General features: G+C 35.6%; 1 protein-coding gene across 10 annotated transcripts in view; it reads left to right on the plus strand.

Annotated features, from left to right (window-relative positions):
- The window catches only part of DOCK7 (dedicator of cytokinesis 7), a 208257-nt gene that overhangs the window by 81325 nt on the left and 102825 nt on the right, over positions 1–24107 (plus strand). For 9 of the 10 annotated variants that reach the window (XR_009493802.1, XR_009493804.1, XR_009493803.1 and 6 more), the window contains 6 exon segments: positions 6435–6552; positions 9935–10005; positions 13752–13890; positions 14815–14916; positions 17623–17709; positions 22460–22691. Coding sequence is in view for 3 of the 10 variants with exons in the window: in XM_005204517.5 (XP_005204574.1) it covers positions 6435–6552; positions 9935–10005; positions 13752–13890; positions 14815–14916; positions 17623–17709; positions 22460–22691 (749 nt within the window). In the remaining 7 variants the exon portion in view is untranslated. 10 annotated transcript variants of the gene reach the window in all.

The following is a 24107-nucleotide window of genomic DNA, read 5'->3' on the forward strand; positions in this document are numbered from 1 at the left end:
TATAATTAAAATAAATAAATTCTCTAATTACAAGCTGTGGAAGAGTGTCAACATGGGAAATGTAATGTGTTTAAACAGAACCCTGACCAGATATAACCAGTAATGTTATAAAACCTTAAAATTTTTATGCTAAAGAAAATAAGAAACTAAGCAAAATTAAGACCCAATTTAAGGATTCCCAGTTTCTACGAACTAATACTCAAAACTTCTTAGCTGCATGGAATTTTAGGACATTTAGGACCTTTGTTTAAAAAGTGAAGCAGAGTCTTTTATCCTCTCCCAGGTTGTGCAATCTTATGGAGATTTGGCTTCCAAATAAAACACAAGGCATTTTGGATCTTGTATCCCTGTTAATTTGAATATAGTATGTTCCTACTAATTTTTTCCTTTTTAACTGTGGTCATTTGTTTTTGAATTAATATATTTGGTAGAAAGACTAAAAGTAACTGAGAAAAATATTTATAAATAGAAATATTTATATGAACTAATGAAAAAGTAATATATTAGTTTCCTTTTCTTCTAGAATAGTACTGGCCAATGGAAGTACAGTGTGAGTTATTTATGTAAAAAACTGAAAAAAGATGAGTGAAATTAATTTTAACGTATGTTTTATTTATCTGATATATCAAAAATTACCATTTTAATATACCAGTATGAAATTGTTAATTAGGTGTTTTATATTCTTTTTTCATACTGTCTTCCAAATCTGGTCTGTATTTTATACTTTCAGGATATGTCAGTTAGAACAGGTCCACGTAAAGTACTCTGTAGTCTCCAGGCAAGAATATTGGAGTGGGTAGCCAGTCCTTTCTCTAGGGGATCTTCCTGATCCCAGAATCAAACCCGGTCTGCTGTAACACAGGCAGAATTCTTTACTATCTGAGTCACCAGGGAAGCCCTGTATTCTCACTAGACTGTATTATTGGACAACAAAGGTCCAGAAGGTGAGTGACCTTCGAAGGAATCATTTTATTTATCTTAGCTTTTTTTCCTATGTCCATTAACTGGCATTAATAAATGTTTAATTTTTATACTGAAAGTACTTAATGTGGAAACCCAGATATTTGAAAATCTTTAAAATATAAAAATCCTCACTCTTCACTACAAACATTTTGGGGTCTATCATACCAGTTCCCTTGGATGACTGGCTAAATGTAATTTTTATTTAACACAAATGAGAGTATGTTATGTATAGCTCATGTTTTTTATATATGTACATTGATTTAAGACTTTAACATTTTAAAATTTATTTTTATATGAGTGCCTGTGTATTTACCATATCCTTTTAAGTGGCCGCACAGTGTTTTATTACATAGATGCACCTTAACTTAATCATCTCCCTATCAATGATACTTTAAGTTGGTTGTAATTTTCTGATTATAAACAATATGCATAGAAAATATATTTATATTTGTATATAAATATTTTCATATGATAAGTTCATAGATGTTAACTTTCAAAGTAGATTTCTCTTTGCAGATTATCCTAAAAGGATTGTGCCAGTTTACATCCCTACCAAAAAGATATGAGAGTTTCTTTTTTCTCATTAATTTTTACCAGTATTTTGAATGAGCAAGACAAAAAATATTGATAAACCTGGTAGGCAAATATATCTAGTTGATTTTGCTGTCTCTCTGTCTTGCTCTCTTTGTGAATTATCTGGGTATTATCTAAATCTCCCTCTCCCCATCAAACTCCCTGTCCCATGTTTGTTTGTCTTTCTGACCAATTTTAGGAATTATTTACATGTGATGGATATTAACTCTTTGTCATCTATGTAACATCAGTGTTCTTCCAGTTTGTCCTGTCTTCCACTTGTGTTTTTGGTATCCTCTGCTCTGTAGAGGCTTTAAAATTTGTCTTTTATGAATTTTTGTGGCTCATGCTCAGAAATGTCTTCCTTACCTATAAAATAAGATCTCTTTAATGCTTTCCTGTTAGTTTTATTTTTATTATTTAAAACTTGGGTTTAATTTAGAATTCATTTTGAAAAAGTGGTGAAATATGAAATCAGCCTTAAAAAAGGCTAGTCAGGTATCTCAACAACTCAACACTCTTTATTGATCTACCTTCTCTATGTTAACTTAAAATTCCTCTGAAGGAGTATTACAAATGCAGGGTAAAGACTTACTAGATTTATGTGGAACTTTATTAGTGGAGTTAGTTGTCAAAAGAACCTGGTCTAAATGCGTGCGTTTCACCTTCAGAGGCAAATTGAATTTAAAATTGTATTACTTATATTAGAAATTAAGCATAGCTTAACATTTAGTTAATTCCCATTTCACTTGAAAATCCAAACTCCAGAAGAGTTAAGTAAATATTTATGTGAGTTCTGTACTATTCATTCATTCAGTCAATGATTTATTCATAGGAGAAGCTATCCTAAGCATCAGAAATAGAGCAACTAACTAGATAGATAAGGTCCTTGCACTCATGGAGTTTGACCTTAAGTAAAGGAGATATATAAACAAGAAATAATATGTAAACAAGATAAGTTAGGATTATTTTAAGCAGATTATTTGAGTTGTGAATGGAATAACAAAGTGATGTCATGTTTGAGAGAGAAAGTGAGCCTTTCTAAAACTTAAAAGATGGAAAGGGACTGGTTATGTCCACATCCACAAATCTAAAACAGTAGTAATCCAATGCAGAAGTTGAGGGGTGGGAGGAAAGTATGATGTGTTTTGCTGTGCTGTGCATTTTGCCTGTCTATTTTAAACTTGCAATTTTCTCATTGAAATTTGTGGGCAGATTCTTTAGTTTTTAAGTCCCCTTGTGGGCCCCCAAAGACATTCAGTGTTCGTAACATTTATCGTTCTGCATTATAATTATTTGCCCGTTTGACTCTCCTTCCAGACGTGAGTTCTATGAAGTCAAGAACTCCCTTATTTTCAGTATCTAGTATACTGAAAATATACTCAGTAAATGTATACTCAGTAAATGTTTGTCACAGTGAGGAATTATAAGCATATTAAAGGCCAGTCTGTTGTCAAGGGCTTTGGATCCTATTTTCTCCCACCATTTCAGGAATCTTACATTCTTGTTTAGTGTGTGCAAACTCTGTCTCACCTACATTCTTTCCATTAGGATTTAATCACACTTCAACCTTTCCAGTCTTAAAAAGCTTCCCAAATCCCCATGTTTTGTCTCCAAATATCTTTCTCCCTTTCTCAACTCTACTCTTCAGAATTTTACTGGCTTCATTTTTTTAATGCCTACTACTCTTGAATCTTACTTTTGTCTGTTTTCAGCCTAAAATTATCAGTAACTTGTGCTCAGTTGCTCAGCTGTGTTCAGTTCTTTGTGACCTCATGCACTGTAGCCCTCTAGGCTCCTCTGTCCATGGAATTTTCCAGGCAACAATATTGGGGTGGATTGCTATTTCCTTCTCCAGGGAATCTTCCCAACCCAGGGATTGAACCCATGTCTCTTGTGTCTGCTGCATTGCAGGTGAATTCTTTACCACTAGCACCATCTGGATTTGATTAATTTTCCTGTAGTGCTAAAAGGGTAAGAACTTTAAGAGCATACCTATGGTGCTTTACACTTCTACCAGTTATTTCAGAGAAAAGGTTAAGAGTTGGTCTATGAAAGCCTTATTTGCAATAGCCAAGATATGGAAGCAACCTAAGTGTCCATCAACAGATGAATGGATAGAGAAGCTGTGGTGTGTTTATGTGATGTTGCTGAATTCAGTTGACATTTTTCATTTCTTTCCTCATGTGGTCCCTGAATAGCAATTGATGCTTAACTCTTTAATTCTACTTGTAATTTCTTCCTTTTATTTCCATGTCACTGTACTCTCAAGGTTTTCCTTCTGCTGCTTTGTAGGTGACTGACCAGTCTTCTTTGTAGGCTCATCCTCTTCTGGATGACCACAAGATCTTGGAGTTCCTTAAGACTCCTTTGTTTGAATAACACACAATGAGTAATTAAATGATGTTTTAGTTCTCTCATAGTTAATGTCCTTGGCAGTGATTCTCAGCATAGGAAAAATGGTATAGATGCAAGATAGAAAAGAAGAAATAAAAGCCTTGTACTCTTGAATGTGAATTGTCACTATGAATTTAGGTATATTTCATGTTAAAAGCATTCTCCCCTAACTCTTTCAAAAGAAGAAACAATGAGTAACCCACAATTAGTGGCCTGGAAAAACATTTTCCACTTTATAAACCACAGCTCCTTGGAGAAATAGCTGATTCCAGGTTTGGAAAGAAAGTGTATAAGAAGAGCCTGGAATTAGCAAGAAGCTGTGGAAGACTAGTATGACTGAATCAAAGGGATTATGAGGCAGTTTGAATTGACCTTTTCACTTGTCAAGGATGATACAATTTGAACACCAATAAAGATAGTAACTGCAAAATATTTAAACCTGTTAATATGTTTGGTCCATTAATTTATAAGTGATACTTTAAAAAAATTGATCTCTTTTAGAGGAATGTAATGTACCAACTGATTATTTTGAAAACTGGCAGATAATGGAAAAGAATGAAGCATTTATTCTTGCTTCTCAGTAGATAAGGAAAAGTGCTTTTCATAGAGATATTTCAGCTTATAAATATAGAAACAGTGATAGAATATTACCTTTTGGCAACCCCTAATGAGTTAATGGATTTAGGCATGGATCATCATTATCTACTAATTGCACAGAGAGAGAAACAACAACCAAACATTTTCCTCCTGATGGAAGGATACGGTATCATTTGTGAAGTGGTCTTGTCCCTGAAATTTGACCAAAGGTCTAGATTTAACTTTCAGTTGATAGAAAACACAGAGGAACATGTTAAATGTTACTATAGGGTGCAGTCAATAAAATCTAGCCTCTGGAAAAATGTACACAAAAATAATTCAGTTTCTTTAACAAATGCCATAGCAGTGGTAGAAGATGAAAAGACTTCATCATGATCAACTAAGTACCTGTCTCTTTCTCCCATAGCTACTGCGCACTTCTCTCACAACGCAGCATTGTTTTGAAATGTTCTTGTTTATAGGTGTTTCCCTGCCATTAGATGTGTGATGACACCTTTTACCTCTTTTTAATCTTGTCATTTTTAACTTTTGACATTTTACGTATAGTGTATCTGGATGTGGGTCTCTTTGAGTTCATCTTTGGAACTCTCTGAATGTCCTAGAACTAGATGTCTGTTCCTTTCCTCAGATTAGAGACATTTTCTGCCATTATTTCTTCACAATTTTCGGTAAGTGGGGTAATGCCACTATACATCCTGCTTTGGAACCTGCCTTTTTTTCATTCAACATGCTGGGTATCTCTTTCTGCATTAATAAATACTGCTGTACATTTTCATTTTGAGATTCTGATAGGTATTTGTCTTATTAGTATGTCTTAATTAGCCCAGTACTGATGAACATATTTCTTTATTATTGTTTATAGCTATTTCCTAATATAAACAATGTCATGAATTTCTTTGAACACACCCATTTGTACATATGTGTGGTTCTTTCCTTAGACTAGAGATGGGGTTGTTAGGTCAAAGAGTATATTCATTTAAAATTTCTGTATTACCCTACCACCTTCTGGAAAATTTAGACCTATTTTCATTGCCCCAGTGTTTAATTAGGAGGGTTTTATTATATTTGAAGTCCTGTACATCCACTGTCAGCAAGCACTAGCCTTCAGGTAAAGAAAAAATAATCTTTTTTTCTTTTTTTAAAAATTCATTTTTAATTGGAGGATAATCATTTTACAATATCGTGTTGGTTTCTGCTGTATAACAGCATGAATCAGCCATAATCTATTTTTTCTTACTTCTTTTGAAGCCCTCTATTTTGATGCTTTTTCTTGAATTATTTCTCATCTCTGTATTGGGAGCAGCAACTGCTACCAGCAGCTGTGTAAGATGCAACTGGGCTTACGTCAGTTGATTGTAGAGTAATATGTGATTTTCTCATAGTAGCTATCTAACACTGTTATGCCTACCATATTGCCATATGTGTTTTTTGAACAATAATGTAGAATATTATACCTCTTAAAACCTTGATCACATTTATACAAAAAGCCTTATTTATAAATGTCATCCTATAAGATAATATTAGAACTGTCTTTTAATTTCTTAATAATGTTTCTATCCTCACTTGTTTATTTCTCAGAAGCCTCTTTTAGAGGAAATAACTTGCATTTTGAAGTATGACTGAACTGTATTCTGATTTCAGCTTTACCACTTAGTTGTATGTGAAAAATCTCTTAACTTTTTTGGGCCTCAATTCATCTGTAAAGTGGGGGTATATTTGATTGCTCTCTGTTTGAATGATTACTCTAAGGATCAAATCTAACATTGTATGTAAAAATAGCATAGTGTCTATAGAGCAAATGCTAGTAATTTAGTATTTGTTCATTTGTTTCTTTTGTAGTGTGTAGTAGTGATACATAGTATTTTCAGATATGTTCACTATCATGTATACTATTGCCTTCACAGAAACCTTCTCTACATATACCCTCAGAGTCTTAATTTTGCCAACCGTCAAGGTTCTGCCAGAAATATAACAGTGAAAGTCCAGTTTATGTATGGGGAGGATCCTAGCAATGCCATGCCGGTAAGAAATGTTCTTTACAATTTCTATTCTTCATATGTGGTTCAAACAGACTTTTTTTTGGGGGGGGGGTGTGGTATCACTTGGTTGGCAGGTCTAAATTGGAAATTAATGTGATCTTGTAAACTGTATTTCTGACTTCATTACTTCCTGAACAGGTAGTAATGAGTTTACTTGAAGTCTTGTTTATTGAGGACTTGGTATATGCTAGGCACTTCCAGAGATACAAAGATGAATAAGATTTATAATCTAGAGGATATAAGAACAACACATAAGATTCAAAAATAGTGAACTTCAGAAGAGGGCCAGATCAGAATCACCTAGAGTGCTCTAACAGAGCACAGAGAGCTCCTCTCTTTGCTTGCATCTGAGATTCTGATTCCCCTCCTTCAGAATAAAAGGGCAGGTAAGGGAGGTGGAAAGTGGTAGGCAGTAAATGGGGGCTGAAAATGCTCTCCTGGTAATTCTAATTTGTATGTTTATTCTCACCTTGGTTGAGAACCTCTGGCAATAGTTCTCAACTTTGGTTGCATTTTACACTCACACAGGAAGCTTTTGAAAGTGCTAGTGCCCAGCTGAATCTCATTCCAATTACAGTATAAACTCTGGGGAGGGGTACCAGGCAGATACCATTATTTTTTAAATTCCCCCAGGGGATTACAGCTTCCCTGGTAGCTCAGACAGTAAAGAATCTGGCTGCAATCCTGGAGACCTGGGTTTAATCCCTAGGTCGGGAAGATCCGCTGGAGAAGGAAAGGCAGTCCACTCCAGTATTCTTGCCTGGAGAATTCCGTGCACTGAGGAGCCTGGCTGGCTACAGTCAATGGGGTCTCAAAGAGTCGGACACCACTGAGGGACTAACGCTTTCAAGGGATTAAATTTTTCAGCCAATATTGAGAACCTAAGGTATGTGCTAATTATTAGAAAATTGATAGTATGTAGGGATTCAAAGGCCTAGATGTTCAGAGGAAAGAGAGGATGCCTCAGAAGTGGTTAAAATGTTACAGCAGTGGGTCTAGACCATGGGGAAAGGAAGGCAGTTCATATTGGAGAATGTTCTTCAGCAGAGGTAGAATGGTGAGTTGCCAGTGAGCTAGAACAATGCAAGATAAGTCAGAAATAGTAGACTGAGGCCAGACTGTGGAGGGTCTTGACTGCCCATACGGTCACTGAGGACTTGTGGGACACTAATAAATGCAGGCTCCATGAACGTAGATTTTTAACTTACGGAGTAGGAACGTACCTGTCACCTGTAGATGTTCACCCTCTGAGAGAACCTTTGTGGATTGAAAATGAGCTAACAGGTGCATTTTTTACAGTTTTATTTTGGCCTTCTATGTGAGTCATTTGAATCAAGTTCTTTTGATTTTCTTCTTACTAAGAAAACTATTTTCATTTCCACTATAGCCTCAATTTCATCAGGATTTATAGATCTTGATAACAGCAAGCACAAATTATTCATCTTTGTATTCTTCTATGGCAGCTTTTTCAGGTCTTTGCATATAATGCATGCTGAGCAAATATTTCAATAAATGTAGAATTTACTCTTGGGGTTTGGAATGAGCATTTCATGCTTTTAACTAGCTCTTCATTTCTGCTGAAGGACTGAATGTACCATCATTGTTGATGAAAAGATACTGGACTGTGAAAATAGATACTTTATTATCCTATATGTGAATGGTCATATGAATTTGAGCTTATGACAAACGTGGTGTATGTAAAATAATTTGTTTTTCTTTTTTGCTTAACAAACTCTTCCTTGTCTTAGCATATATATGGCCTCCTCTGCAGCGCCCCAGCTGCGTCCAGCCATATTGACAGTTAGACCACTCTTTCTCTTGGCACTGCCATAGTGTCTTCTGACTTCTTTTACAGGCTGCTTCCTTTATGATTATGTGTTTATTTCTTTACCTTGTCCACTAGACTGTGAGCTCCTTGAGGGCAGGGACCATATCTTACTCATATCTGTATCTTGATGCCTGTCATAGTGCTTGACATAGTTGATGCTCAGTTCATGTTGATGAATGATTACAAATACATGTTAAATGGTCAAAGGAACACTTTCCAGTTTATTTCATGCATGTTATGAAAATAAATTACTTTGTGAAAAACAAAAGCTTCTCAGAGGGGGAAAAATGTACTGCATTCCATTCACTTGTGTATTATTAATGTTATGAAAATATAATGCTTTTATGTTTATGTGAGTGGGTGGTTTGAAAGAATATATAACCAGACATTTGCTTATTTTTGTATTTGCTTATTTTTTTAAACTGACTATTAAAACGGGTCTTAAGATAAATTTTGATCAAATAACATTGATATGATAAAATCATAAATTTCATAATTCTGGCACTGGAGCAACATTTTTATTAAAACATAGTAAGATATTCTTAGAAAACTTTTGAAATTAGACATATCTAGGAGAGTCATAATTATTGTACTTTTACATACTCTTAAAAGGACCTGCAAAAAGAAACATAGATATCTGTTATTATGTTCTTTTTATTTAAGGATGGTGCCAGTTAACCCCTTCCCATGAGGAGTAAACTTTGAGTCGTTTTTACCACTTGTGTGATAGAAGTGTGATGACCTGTCCACATACCTATTCATGCGTGTGTAGAATGACTGGCCAGACTTAAAGGTTTAATTTGTGACTAGATAACATTGTAAGCGTGCCACATTGGAATCATAGCTGTGACCTTGACATCAATAAGACATTTATCTAATCAGCTGCCCTAATTAACCATAGCATGGTTGGGTAGAATTCACGAGACGGATATATAAGACTGAATTATTTTACCTCTAAAATGTTGCTAAAACTTTTAGAAACATCCAGTCTCTAAAAGTGGTACTTTTTTTTTTTATGTGGTGAATTAAAAAAAGCATAAGTAAGAATAGAAGACTGGAGCTCCTCTTTCATTGTAGAGTAGCTTACAGTAAGGATACAGAGGTTGACCAAAATTAGAATATTTTAATATAAATACTTTATATTTGACATTTAGAATGACTGTTGTTTTAGTAGAGAAGCCACCAATTTGTATAGTAGATATATGTCACCATTCTAGGATTGTACTCTTATATAAATTCCAAATTATGTACTACAGCTAGATTTTAAAATGAATTCTTTACCTTCTTCAAGAAAAAGAAATGTACCTTATTGCCCAATAGATATAATGGATAGAAACTTTCTGAATGTTTGAATGTCAGATGGGTGTGTAGTTGAAAAGAAATTTACATTTAAGCAATTGAACTTATAGGCACATGTTCTTCATTGGGCTGATTTTGCCCATTGTTCTCAGTTATTAAATCAGACCAATTCTTACATAGATATGAAACATCCAGCATTTATTACAACAAAGTTTCAACATGCTGTTATTTGTTACAGGTAATCTTTGGTAAATCTAGCTGTTCAGAATTTTCAAAGGAAGCCTATACAGCCGTAGTATATCATAACAGGTACTGAATTCAAATATTTCTTTCAAAGTTACTCACTTCTCAGTGGCATTGTTAGCTCTCACATTAGTGTGTTTACTGAATGCTTTGCTGCACTGAATGTGCAAATTCAAGACAGCCAACATCAGAGTTTTAAATTTCAACCTGTAGATATACATTCTCTCCACAGACATCTCGAAGTTAAGACTTTATATACAAAACATCTTTTCTGTCAAATTCTCTGATCCTTTCATTTTTATTATATTGTTATTGATTACCATTGTGGCCTCTGGTCTTTCGGTCTCTCGCTGTTGTTTTCACCTACACTTTGTAGTTTTACTTAACTCTTTACTAAACTTGCATCCAAGTGCAACATCCAGTAAGTTGGTGCAGCATCCAATAAATCTTTGCCTTAGTGTCTTTCCATTTTAGTTCTTTGGAAAATTGATTGTTAACTCTGGATAACGTAATTTCTGCTTTCTTTCTCCTCCTCCTTTCTGTTCCTCCTCCTCTACCTTCCCCTCCTCCTCTTCTACCATCCCTACCTCTTCCCCTCCCTCCCCTCCCCCTGCTCCTACGCTAACCCCTCCTTTTTTTTTCTATTATTGGATGCTATTGGAGAAAAATCAAAATTGTGCCCATTGAGGCTGTCATGGACTGATGGTGTTTTATCACATGATGAGGCTACAGTGTTTTACCTTCTCTTGGCCCCACTCCTCTTTGGTAAATTTGGTTGGCATCACTTTTTTACCCTCTCTCCCATTTGGCAGTGGCTATTTTAAGCTTTTCTTCCCTTGCTTTAGCTCCTACCTCTTTCTGTCTGCTACTCGTAGTGTTCCTACTTTACGAAGTCGATTGAGACCATCTGACTTGGTGTCTGTGAACTGCTACGCTTTTCATCTCAGATTATCTCTGTGTGGATCTGCATTCCTCTGTTGTGAGGTTGGTAATGGTCCACTCCCTCCCTCAGCGTGGATCTTTTCATCTCTGCTCTCAAAGAGTCTTACCAGCCTCTTCAGAGTGTGACTCCATCAGTTATTCCTTTTCTTAACATCATCGGTCTTCTGCTTCATTGGCTCCATCTCTTATTGCCACAAAATTTGTTTCTTCTATACTTCCAAAAACAAAAGTCTTTATTCACTGCTGTTATGTAGCATGGCTTTTCCTTCCCTTCCCTAAAACTTTCTTCTTTCTTACCTTTATTTTATGGCCCTCTCTCGGTTTACTTTTTTTCTATAATAATTATTCTAATTTTTCTTTTTCTTTAAAACATACGCCTTCCACACAAAGCACTAAAGTTTTGCCTTTAACCTTCTTTTTCTATAATGTTCTCTCCCTAAATAATCTTGTATGTATTCCAGAATTATACTCAGTGAAACCACTACTGCTTTTACCTTTGTGTGGCTTGTCCTCACTCTTTATTTTCCGTCCTAACCTTCTTTCTGAGCTATAGATGTGCATTTTCAGATCTTTTAGGTGTATTCATTTGAATGCCTACTTCCTTCTTAATTTCCATGTGTTTATTCTTGACTCTCTTCCTAAACCAGTCTCTCCCTGTTTTTATTAAGGGTACCACCATTTTTCCAGTTGCTCTGACTCAGAATATAAAACATTCTTAACTTCCTTCTTAATGTCTCTAATCCAATCATCTTTTATGTCTTAATGTTTATATTTCTGCTCCATTACAAACATATCCTGTGCTGTCCTGTTTCTGGGCCTTTCTTGGATCTTTTTTTCTTTTATAATACTAATTCCCTCTATTTATTGAACTACTCATAGTTTAAGGCCCATATCATGTGTCTCTTCCTAAATGACAGTTCCTTGATCCAAAACTTGAAATAATCTGTTTAGCTCTTCTCTTGGAGCACTTAACCTTATATGCTCTATACCAGGGGTCAGCAAACTTCTCTAAAAAGGGTCAGATGGTATATATTTTAGGACTTGTGCACTGTCTGCTCTTTTGCAGCTGCTCAGCCCTGTTGTTCTGCAAAAGTAGCCATGCACAGTCAGTTGCAAGTAAACGGGCATTGCTGTCTGCCAATAAAATTTTTTAATGGACCCTGAAATTTAAATTTCATTTAATATTTTAAGTTAAATATTATTTGTTTGAATTTTTTAACTACTTAAAAATATAAGAATCATTTTTTAGTTTGTAGGCTGTACAAAACCAAGTAATGAACTGGATTTGGCCTGTGGCCATAGTTTGCCAACCCCTGCTTTATAGCATAGCTGTTGATATATGTTCTTATACTTCTGCTAAATATATACTTTTGAGGGTTTTTTAAAAATATTCATCTTTAAAACCACCATAAAAATTACACAGTGCTTATTAGCCTAATGGTGGGTAAATAAAAATACTTATTGATGAATAACTCTTAGATGTTTAATTTTCCATAAGAACCTTCACATAATGATTTCAGGAAAGAAATGAACTGAAACACTAAATACCAGGAAACATGGAGAAAGAAGGTTGTAATTTCAGTTTGTGGCTAAGTCTTTATTTTGTTGCTCTCAGCATTAGTAGAATTAAAATGATAGAGTCTAACACTACTAGTAAATACAACTTTCTCATAATTCAGTGGTGATTAGTAAGTAATACGATCTATAGCATCTTATATTCACTGAAGTCATCAAATTATCAAATGGCAAGCATTAACTATCTTTCTTATGGGTATTAAAACCTTTATGCCCCTTACCTGTTAAGCATTTTTGAAGCTTATTTGAGATGGAAGAATATTTGACATATTTCGCATCAGAGGAAAATCCCTAGTTGGTGGGATGGCTTTCACTTTAAAGATAGTTGGAGCCATACAGTGTGGATGTCTTTTCATTGTAATAACTCTGAGAGCTACTAACCAAATACAGAAGGCTGGGATGCTAAGGTTCTGTCTTAGCTCTATATCATAAATAGCAGTCATGGTGCTGTTTATGATATACCATAGAAATGCATATGCTTATACCACAGAAATGCCCATACGGGCCACTCTCAATACATCTCAGTTGTATTGAGATGCAACTACTACTGGTTTGATCAGATATGACATTTGTTGTATTCCTATAGTAGCTGTGTGCACTTTCAAGCAGTGGGACACATGCAATTGTGGGTGTTCTCTGATTTCTTTTTCTGTTCTTTTTTCTCTTTTCCTTTTTTTTTTAAGCTGTCAGTCAGTAAATAGTCCATGTTTTTGGTAACATTATTTCTTTAGCAATGGGATAATAAATACAAGGAAATTCTATAGAGAGCCCATCTTGATACCAGATTGTCTAAACATATCTTTTTTCTTTTTTTTTAAATAGAAGGATAAACAAATTAGTCTTAATATAAAGCTGTACTCCTATAAAAGAAAAATGTTTTTCTATGGTATGGTTATGAGATATACTATAAAAAACTTATTTTTCTATGTAATACATATCTAGATTGGTTATAAAATAGAAAGCCTTGCCCTAGTTTCCTCTTCTATACAATTTCCAATCTAATGAAGATCTCAGCATTAAGGTGGTGATTATTAGTGAATTTTCAAATAGTAGGATTACTCAACCCATTAATGAAAATGGGATAGACATTTCAGAAACAGTGACAGCTCCCTCATCTGGAAGTGTAGGAGTTAGTTACTTAGAGTTTGGAAATAAAAATACTTTGGACTAGAAGAAAAATTAAGCACGAATCATGAAATTAATTTAAAAATTACTCAGGTATACAAATGCAGTAATTATTTGTTTTGAACACATTATTGATTATTGATCTGTTTTGTTCTGTTTTTTGTATGAAGGTCTCCTGATTTTCATGAAGAAATCAAGGTTAAACTCCCTGCTACTTTAACTGACCATCATCACTTGCTTTTTACTTTTTATCATGTTAGTTGTCAACAAAAACAAAATACTCCTCTTGAAACTCCTGTTGGATACACAGTAAGTATATTTTTGTTAAATATTTACCTCTTTGATCATAAAAATAATTACAATATTTAAGATATACTTTGTGTCCATTATTATTTGAGGATTCCTTATCTGATTCTCCACATTGGTTAGGAAGGGTCATCGTAAGAAGAAAATGCTTGTTAATATGGTTAACTAATGTCATTAATTAACTAACATGTTTAAACACTTAGGTGTTGGTCCTAATTATTGTATATTTATCCAACATTACTGTGTAAATATAATAGTTTTAAGGGTTCTTCAGAAGAAAATGGTTTGAATGTAACATAACTAAAAGAGACCTCTGTAATTAAAACCCCTTTCAATTGCCTTAGTTAAAGCAATTAAAACCCTTGAGTATTTCTTGAAAATCATTGCTTTTGAATTATAAACCTAAGATGAATACATCATACTGTGCTAATCACAGTTTTGTCAGAAAGGCATGCCTTCACCCAAAAGAGAAAAACTAACATTTGATTCATATTTTTTGTTTTCAGTTTATGACATGAATTTTGCTAAATGTTAGAAAATAAGTTTGTCATACTCTTTAGTTTTATTTTCAACATTTATGTCTAATCAAATCTTTCTTTCCCTGTTTACATTGGCACATTACCCCAGTTTAAAATTGATTCCTCTTATGGCCTTTTTCTACTGCCAACTTTCCTTTGCCTAATAAGGTACTGCTATAGATTTAAATATTGCATAGTTAGTAATAATGGCTTGGAGATCCTTCTCAAGCCATGGGGAAACTTCTTTAGATGAATTATAAAGGCCTAATTATTATTATTACCTAACTAAATCCCTTGGTATTTAGTGATGTGAGACAAATTTGGCTTATAGCAAGTTCTTGAAACAGATTTTTGAAGTAATATTAATAACAAACATTTAAATTAATGTTATTTCTTTTTTATTTAAAAGTGGATACCAATGCTTCAGAATGGACGATTGAAGACTGGGCAGTTTTGCCTACCAGTCTCACTGGAAAAACCACCACAGGCTTATTCCGTACTGTCTCCTGAGGTCAGTATCTCTCACGTTGAAATTCTCCAGATTCAATGAAATGAGTTTCTCATTACAAAGGTAGTTTTCTCAAACTTCTGTCTCTAAGTATGTATATAGTGAAGTACTATTATTTCTCCTATAATTAAAATTACTCTATAGAATACTTTGAAGCATTATATGTTGTTGTTTTTTTTTTTTCTAATCTCATACACCTTTGAAAGGCAGTGTAGTATGGTTTCCAAGATTTCACTGCTCACTTGTATGATATCAGGTAAGTTTCTTACTCTGCTAAATTGTTGAAGTCCTAGCGCCCAGTGTGACAGCTTTTGGAGATGGGGGCCTTTGGGAGGTAATTAGGTTAGATGAGGTCATGAGGGTGGGGCCTCATGCCTGGTTAGTACTCTGTAAGAAGAGACACTAGAGAGCTTACTCTCTCTCAGCTGTGTGAGGAGACAGTGAGAGGTGGTCATCTGCAAGCTAGGAAGGGGTTCTTACCAGAAACTGACCGTGGTAGCACCTTGATCTTGGACTTCTAGTGTTCAGGCTGTGAGGAAATAAATTTCTGTTACTTAAGTCAACCAGTATATGGTATTTTGTTATGGCAACCTGACTTAAGACTCTGTCTGCCTGAATTCTCTCATCTGTAAATTGAGGAAAATAAGTAATGCCTACAGAAAGAATTGTGTTGATGACTGAATGATTAGTAGTACATAGAACTTAGAATAATGCCAGGCACATGAAGTATACTAAAGAAGTGTCTGCTACTATTATGGTATTCCTGTTGCCACACTACTTGTTAGAATATTTTATGAGAGTAGTTCTTACTTTAGCGTGCATCAAAATCACCTGGAGTATTTGTAGTATTACCAGTGGTTCAACCTTAGCCCTAGAGTTTCTGATTCGTAAGGTCTGGGCTGGGGTTTGATTATTTACATTTCTTACAAGTGTCCAAATGATATTTATGCTGCAGATTGTTTTTAAAGAAGTATGTGTTCACCGTTTACTTGGGTGTCCTATTTTTTAAAGATGAAAATGAGTATTTTGCATTGTAAGAGCTAGTGCCATTTCTTGCATTGAGTAGTTACTATATACTCCACCAGCTTTTTTTAAAAAAAAGTTTCAAAGACTTCATTATTTACCTCAGTAAAGATACCACATTTCTTACCTACATTAATTACCAACACTAATTTTAGTGTTGAATTGTAATAGAAAACTGACTTTATTTGGTTTTATTTTCTTCATATAATAAAAATAAGAAACCATGGGAAAGAAAGCCTATCTGCCTATTTTGTTGTTGTTGAGACATTCTGGTTTTTTTTCATTTGTTTCAAGGATGTTTGTAATTGTTTGTGTAGCCTTTTTTTCCCTGATGGCTGCTTTAAACTCCTGTCAGATCTGTCTAGTATCTGTGTCATCTGACTATTGATGTCTGTTGATTGTCTTTTCTCATTTAAGTAGAAATTGTCCTGGTTCTTGATATGGTGTGTGATTTTTTGTTATATCCGAAACATTTTGGGTATTATGCTGCGACTCTAGAGCTTATGTTAGTCTGTGTTTTAGCAGTAGTGAGAAGTCCTGTTGCCGGGGGAGGTAAAGACTCACACTCCCCACTGTGCATGGGGCTTCCCAGGCGGTGCTAGTGGTAAAGAACCCACTTGCCAATACGGGAGACATAAAAGATGTGGGTTCGATCCTTGGGTCAGGAAGATCCCCTGGAAGCGGGCATGGCAACCCACTCTAGTATTCTTGCTTGGAGAATCCCATGGACAAAGGAGACTGTTGGGTTGTAGTCCATAGCGTTGCAAAGAGTCAGACATGGAGGTGGAATGGGGCTGTGGTTTGTTTTCTTGGCTTTGGCCAGATTAGGGCAATTGTTGGGTTTGGCTAGAGGGAGCAGACTTTTTGTCTTTTCCTTTTAGCATTTCTGGGTTACCAGCTTCTCTAGCAAACTAGTCCAGGATACGTGAGAGAAAAATAAAACTCAGGAAACACTGCCTTATAGTTCCTTTGATCCTGAGGTCCCTAGCACATCTACCTCCTTCTCTCCCCTTTCAGTCTCTATGTTTCTTTTTTCAAGTATCATGTTCCAGCTTTTTAGCTGTACTTATCAGGAAGAATAGAGAGAACTGATGTACTGTCTTTTAAAAATAATTTTTTGTGATCTGATTTTAACACTCCAAGCAATTTATGTCAGAAAAAAAAATGTTTCCTAATCCTTAAAACAACAGACTTCCTTTGCTTATGAATATTTTAAAGCCAAATTAAAACATAGGAGTTTTTAATATAAAGAAAATAGGCTATTATAAACCAATAAGATATTATAGTTGTGAATTTATTGCCATTAAAAGAGATTCACAATGTGATAGGTGAAAAGCAGGTTTCAAAATAATATGTTTGGTACCACCTATGTGAGGGTATATATAAAGATATATATGTGTAGGGAAGATTTGGAATGATATAAAGGGATATGTTTCTAGGAAGCTAGAATTTTGAAGGCATATTTTCTGCTTTTTGCTCCTTGAGCCTTTTACTTCTTTTGTAGGAAACACTGATTTTGTAATAAGAACAAAATATAAGTTTTACATTTGTTTGTAGTGCATAAAATATATTTCCATAGTATTTTTTCTTATTGAGATATCGTAATTTTTGTTTCATAATTCGTAGTTGTTTCAGCATTCATAATCAACTTAAGCATCTGTGATCATTGTATTCAATGTCTTATAGGTTCCCCTACCTGGCATGAAATGGGTAGATAATCACAAAGGTGTTTTTAATGTTGAAGTTGTTGCTGTTTCATCTATCCATACACAAGTAAGTGGTTTTTTAATAATTTTTACGATCACATTTCACTTAAATGAATTGAACTTAAATCAATTTTTTCTGTTATGACATTTGAAACTATGTATCAGTTTAAAATGTATAGGTTTAGAAGTAACTTTTTAAAGGAATCAACAAAATATCATTTAATGTCAGCAGAAGCAAATATTTTCCTTTTCAGAATGTTATTGACTTCATTTTGAACAATTAAAGTGATTTTTTTCCCCCTAAGTTTCTAGAACATAGCAGGATAATTAGAGTTGAAAAACGATTTTCCAGCTCATTTTATTTCTCATAGACTTAGATACTTCAAATGGAAAAGGTCCTTGGGGGTCTCCATATTTTTCTCTATATCTCTGAAATGTGCGAAGGTCTTCTGAAAGCCTTTGTATTTACTCATTCTGTAACTGGAACGCTTTTCCTCTGACATTCATTTGACTTCTCTTCATAAAGAGAAGCCTTTGCATGTAACTCTTAAACATAGCAGCTCCATCACTCTGGATCGTCTTACACTGCACTCATTACTGCTTGTTATTTTCACTTGCATGCTCTTGTACTTTTGCTTCGTCTCACTCTCTCTCTCTCTCCATGTGCATATATATTCATTCATATCCTTTGTTTATGTTCTTTCTCCCATTATATTGTAAGCTCCATGTGGTCAGGGATGTTGTTACCTGTGAAAGAGTGAGCCTTCCTTTCAAGGACTTTACAGTGAAATAGAAGGAAATGCAAAAATAATCATAATACAAGAAAGCTAGTATTATATTAGATATATGAACTAAATTTTTTCAAGTACAGAGAGTTGTCAGTTTTGCTGGGAACTGAGTTACTGCATTGGTGAGTAGATATTTATCATATATAGAAGAGAAGGTAGACAGTGCAGTTGATTGAAAGCAAGTGCAGGACTTCCCTGGTGGCACAGTGGATAAGAATCTTCCTGCCAGCGCAGGGGACACAGTCTTCCCTGGCAGGAAGATTCCACATGCCAACTAAGCTGGTGTGCCACAACTACTGAAGCCCGTGCACCTAGAGCCTGGGTGTGCAGCAAGAGAAGCCACTGCAATGAGAAGCTGGTGCACCCGAACAAAGAGCAGCCCCCTCTCGCCAAAACTAGAGAAAGTGTATACACAGCAGTGAAGACCCAGTGCAGCCAAAAATAAACAGATAAAGCAAGGGCAGGTAATCTGTTGTGAATGCAATTTTAAGTGCACGGAAAATCATGATACATGAACATAGAAGACCAGGCTGATAAAATATTATGAACAACCTTAAATGCCACAGAATTTAGGATGGTGATTTCTAACTTAAAAGTAAACACGAGAGAAGTAAATTTAGGAGCATACCAAGGAGGTGAAATTTTAATTTTGAGTTTGAAGTGCCTGTGCACTTCAGATAAAGATGTCTTGTAGGCACTTGTGATGAATGAATTTAGGATTGGGAAGTAACAGAATAAATGTGATAGCTGAAACTGTGCTAGTGAATATGATTTTCCAGGGACAAAATATAGAGTGAGAAGAGGTGGATGTTTAAAATAGAATATGTGGGTTCTCCAACTTGAAAGGGTATGCGGAGGTTTCCAAGGCTACCTTCAACTTTTGTGATTTTCTAGCAGAACTCACAGGACTCAGTGGAGAGTATATTCACAGCTATGATTTATTTTAGTGAAAGACATAAAGCAAAATCAGATAAGGGGAAAGAGGTTCAGTCTGGAGGAAATAGGACACAGGCTTTCAAGAGTTTTCTCCTAGTGGAGTCACACAGGGCAAATGGGAACAGCATATGTGAAATGTCTACCAGGGTAGCTCAGTTCCCAGAGTTTTTACCATAGGCTTGTCTCATAGACACCCACTGCCTAACACATACCAAGATGCGAGATTCATAGAACGAAAGCAAGTATTAAGCATAAACTATATTGCTTGCACAGTTTCGGTGTAGTGAGCATTCGCCTGTCAGTGGAAACCCTCCTAATATCCAACTTCCTGATAGCAGCCGAGGGCCAACCTATTGCAATCAGGCCTTTGAAATGATAGCAGTCTTAAGCTTGCTATGTTAACTCTTCTCTGCACAGTAAGATAGAGAAAAGTAAGAAGACAGAGTGTCTCTATATTATATTTTAAAACAACAGCAAAAAAGGTAGTATATATGTTTTATTTAGCTTTCCACAGGTAGATCCCAGTAAAATAATGCTCCAGTGGAGTTTTTACTTTTCTGTTACTAGATATGTCATATGTTTTTGTGTTTCCTGTAGAACTTACTCTTCTGATAATGAAAAGGTTGGCATTATAGTATACTGTTGAAACACTTTCCTTCTCGTAATAAAATTATTTTTAGTATCATATGATATCTTCTTAAGTGTACAAACACATTCTTTTTCATTTTTGCTTTGAATCCTATAATCATTGTTAGTTTTCTCTTTTTTTAGTGTTGGTAATGTATCTTTTACTTCCAACTTTGTTTTTAGGGAGGCAGATACATGTGTTCTCTTTAATGTAACAAAGAAGGATTTCGGGCAAGATATTTCATATAGATGATTTTGAATCTGTAGAAGTAGAGGAAGAATAGACTGGGAGGGTATAATGTGTAGCATCCTGACAGTCTCAGATATGACTGAAACTCAAAAGTTTATAAATTTTGCAGCTATGTAATATAATTTCATCATGTATTATAATCTTTTTTAAAAGGCTCAATTGAAGACATTAAGTGTTTTTATGATGTTTTGTAACTTCATTTGTATCTCTTTAAAATTGACCAAAATTTATATACAGAGTTCAATAGAATTATTTTTATTCATTTAAAACATATCAAATTAAAACAGTATTGGAAGAAACACAAGCTAGAATCAAGATTGCTGGGAGAAATATCAATAACCTCAGATATGCAGATGACACCACCCTTATGGCAGAAAGTGAAGAGGAACTAAAAGCCTCTTGATGAAGGTGAAGGTGGAGAGTGAAAAAGTTGGCTTAAAGCTCGACATTCACAAAACGAAGACCATGGCATCTGATCCCATCAGTTCACGGGAAATAGATGGGGAAACAGTGGAAACAGCGTCAGACTTTATTTTTCTGGGCTCCAAAATCACTGCAGATGGTGACTGCAGCCATGAAATTAAAAGACACCTACTCCTTGGAAGGAAAGTTATGACCAACCTAGATAGCATATTGAAAAGCAGAGACATTACTTTGCCAACAAAGGTCCGTCTAGTCAAGGCTTTGGTTTTACCTGTGGTCATGTATGGATGTGAGAGTTGGACTGTGAAGAAGGCTGAACGCCGAAGAATTGATGCTTTTGAACTGTGGTGTTGGAGAAGACTCTTGAGAGTCCCTTGGACTGCAAGGAGATCCAACCGGTCCATTCTGAAGGAGATCAGCCCTGGGATTTCTTTGGAAGGAATGATGCTAAAGCTGAAACTCCAGTCCTTTGGCCACCTCACGTGAAGAGTTGACTCATTGGAAAAGACTCTGATGCTGGGAGGGATTGGGGGCAGGAGGAGAAGGGGACGACAGAGGATGAGATGGCTGGATGGCATCACTGACTCGATGGACTGGAGTCTGGGTGAACTCCAGGAGTTGGTGATGGACAGGGAGGCCTGATGTGCTGTAATTCATGGGGTCGCAGGGTCGGACACGACTGAGCGACTGAACTGAACTGAAGATGATAAATGTAAAGCTGTTTAGCATTAGTGCCTTTTCTTAAAGTTTGTTTTCATTGTTAACTAACTAAAAGTCTCCCTGGAGTTTTAGTAGACTTTTTCTCACATCTCATTGGTCAAAATGATAGCATGTGGTCATCAAATAGATACGAATAAAGCTCGAAGAGCAGGCACATTTCTGCTTTAAATAAAGATTGTGGTTCTGTCAGCGCATAAAGAAGTTAGAGAATAGCAGTTAGGCTTTAGTCAGGAGATGAAAACTGCCAATAATGGAATGGAGAAAATCTGTAAATAAATGTTAACTAGGTTAAAGGTGACTCACTCCATAAATGGGTTAAAAGAGAATCTGTAACAGAGAGCAGTTACAGAGTGATAAGGGAGGAAGGAACTTGGAAACCTAGAGGAAGATTTGAAGGGTGAGAGTCAGACCCCTGAAGAGGGACACCGCTGCCACAGTCACACTGCGCCTGCTGTGCTGTGTTGTGGAGGAGACTGGATAGAGGGACCTGCTGTGAAACTGGAGAGCCACCCCTGCTGCCCACGACCCTCGCCTCTGAGCCATAGCTTCGCGTCCACTCGCCGCCATCAGGAAAGCAAACAGGGAGAAGAAGACTCCCTTCCAACTCCTCAAGCCTGGCAAGACTCTTTCCCATACCCTCTGTTGTCAGAGCCTAACACAAGCCAGCTGACAAAGGACAAATGTAGTTTGAAGAGTCTAGGTCCAGGATTGCAAAATGTGGAAAAGATGGGCGGAGGGGTTGGATGGAGCTAAGAGGTAATAAATTAATAATTGACACAGGTAGGTTACTAACACACCTGCCATAATAATTGAGCTCTATAACAATAAGACAGACTCAACAACTGGAAAAAAATCCTGATATCAATAGATTTTTTTGTGTGTGTAATCAATAGTATTTGAAGCAGCTACATTATAATAACAGATGAGAATAGAATACTGTGTAATTGGAAACAATGTATATACTAATGTGTACTCTTTTGTGTTATCAATTAGTATGAGATACCAGAGGTCCATAGTTAGGAGTATTTACAAAGCTAAGTTTGTTTAGTGCCTCTGTTCCTTCTTTGTTTTAGGATCCTTATCTCGATAAGTTTTTTGCTCTGGTAAATGCTCTGGATGAACACATGTTCCCAGTCCGAATTGGAGACATGCGAATCATGGAAAACAATTTAGAAAATGAATTGAAGAGCAGTATTTCAGCGTTGAATTCATCTCAGTTGGAACCAGTGGTCCGATTTCTTCATCTCCTGCTTGATAAACTGATACTTTTAGTTGTTAGACCTCCTGTCATTGCTGGCCAAATAGGTAATTTACTTATGTTTAGGGAATCATAAGATTTATCATTTGACATTTCTAACTTTTACAGAAATAATACATGATTCCTATTTGCTATCTCTGTAAGGACTGTGTTTCATTTGGGTGGGGGCTGGGGGGGAGGTTGTTACTTGTTTCTAATGCTGGAAAATAATAAGTTTCTTTGTTTCTTTAAAGTGTGCCATACACCTCTATTCAAATTATGAACACAAATATTTATTCACTCACCAAATATTTATTAGGCACTTAATATGTACTATACACTGATGGGCACTGACCAAGGCATGGTTCTTGATTTTATGGATCTCATAGACTAGTTAAGAAAACATGCAACAGATAAATCATTTATGTTTGTGTACAGGATTTGTAATCTATATTTTCACTCATTTGCAATCCTCTATATACTATAGCTGATATTTTCTTCAGTAACTCAAAATCTCTATCTTCTTTTTCTTGTGACTTGTTCTGGAAGGAAAAAGAATTATTCTTGTTTCCTGCCTTTTTCCCAAGATTTATTCTTTTACTTTTGCTAACAGTATCCACCCAAATCCTGCAAAGTAGTTGAGCTTGTAAGAAATTTCAGGTAACTTGTTATAGAAATTTTGAGTTAAGAGGTGGCACAAAGGAGAGGAGTATTCAGCTCCTTGAGATGTTTTTATGATGACTTGTGAGTAGAGGTAAATTTTAGGTTGAGCATTTAAAAATGAGTAAGAGTCTGACCGGTAAATAATTAGCCCCAGGAGACTAATTATATGTATAGTGTACAGGGGCTTCCCTTGTGGCTCAGCTGGTAAAAGAACCGCCTGCATTGTGGAAGACCTGGGTTCGATCTCTGGGTTGGGAAAATTCCCCTGGAGAAGGGAAAAGCTACCCTTTCCAGTATTCGGGCCTGAAAAATCCCCATGGATAGAGGAGCCTGGCGGGCTACAGTACATGGGGTCACAAAGAGTTGGGCACGACTGAGTGACTAAGCACAGCATACTTTATTTATATTGGTATGTGAAATCTTTACAACTCTAGATATAAGTATACATTTCATGATTTCATGAATAAAATCGTGAGCATATGCTTAAAAATTTGCCCAAGGATTCACACCTAAGCAACTGACTCCAAGTCCCACTCTTTCTTACTATTCTGAAGAAATGTTCACTGGTGAAATTAGCAAGAATAATTTTGGTCAAAGAGTCATATGCTTTGAGAATCTGTATAGAGGTACACAAGGGTTCAATTAGTGAAGCACGCTTATAAGTAAAAAATGAAGGTGAATAGATCATTTTTACTTAGGAGACAAGCACTGCTTCCTTTGGAAAGGAACTAAAAATTGTTTCAGATTCTAATACATTTATAGTAAGAACTTCAGGACTTTCATGCTTTATAAATTTCTAGTATGACATAAAAACAAGATTT

Source organism: Bos taurus, chromosome 3 (genome assembly GCF_002263795.3).
Source record: "Bos taurus isolate L1 Dominette 01449 registration number 42190680 breed Hereford chromosome 3, ARS-UCD2.0, whole genome shotgun sequence".
NCBI lineage: Eukaryota > Metazoa > Chordata > Mammalia > Artiodactyla > Bovidae > Bos > Bos taurus.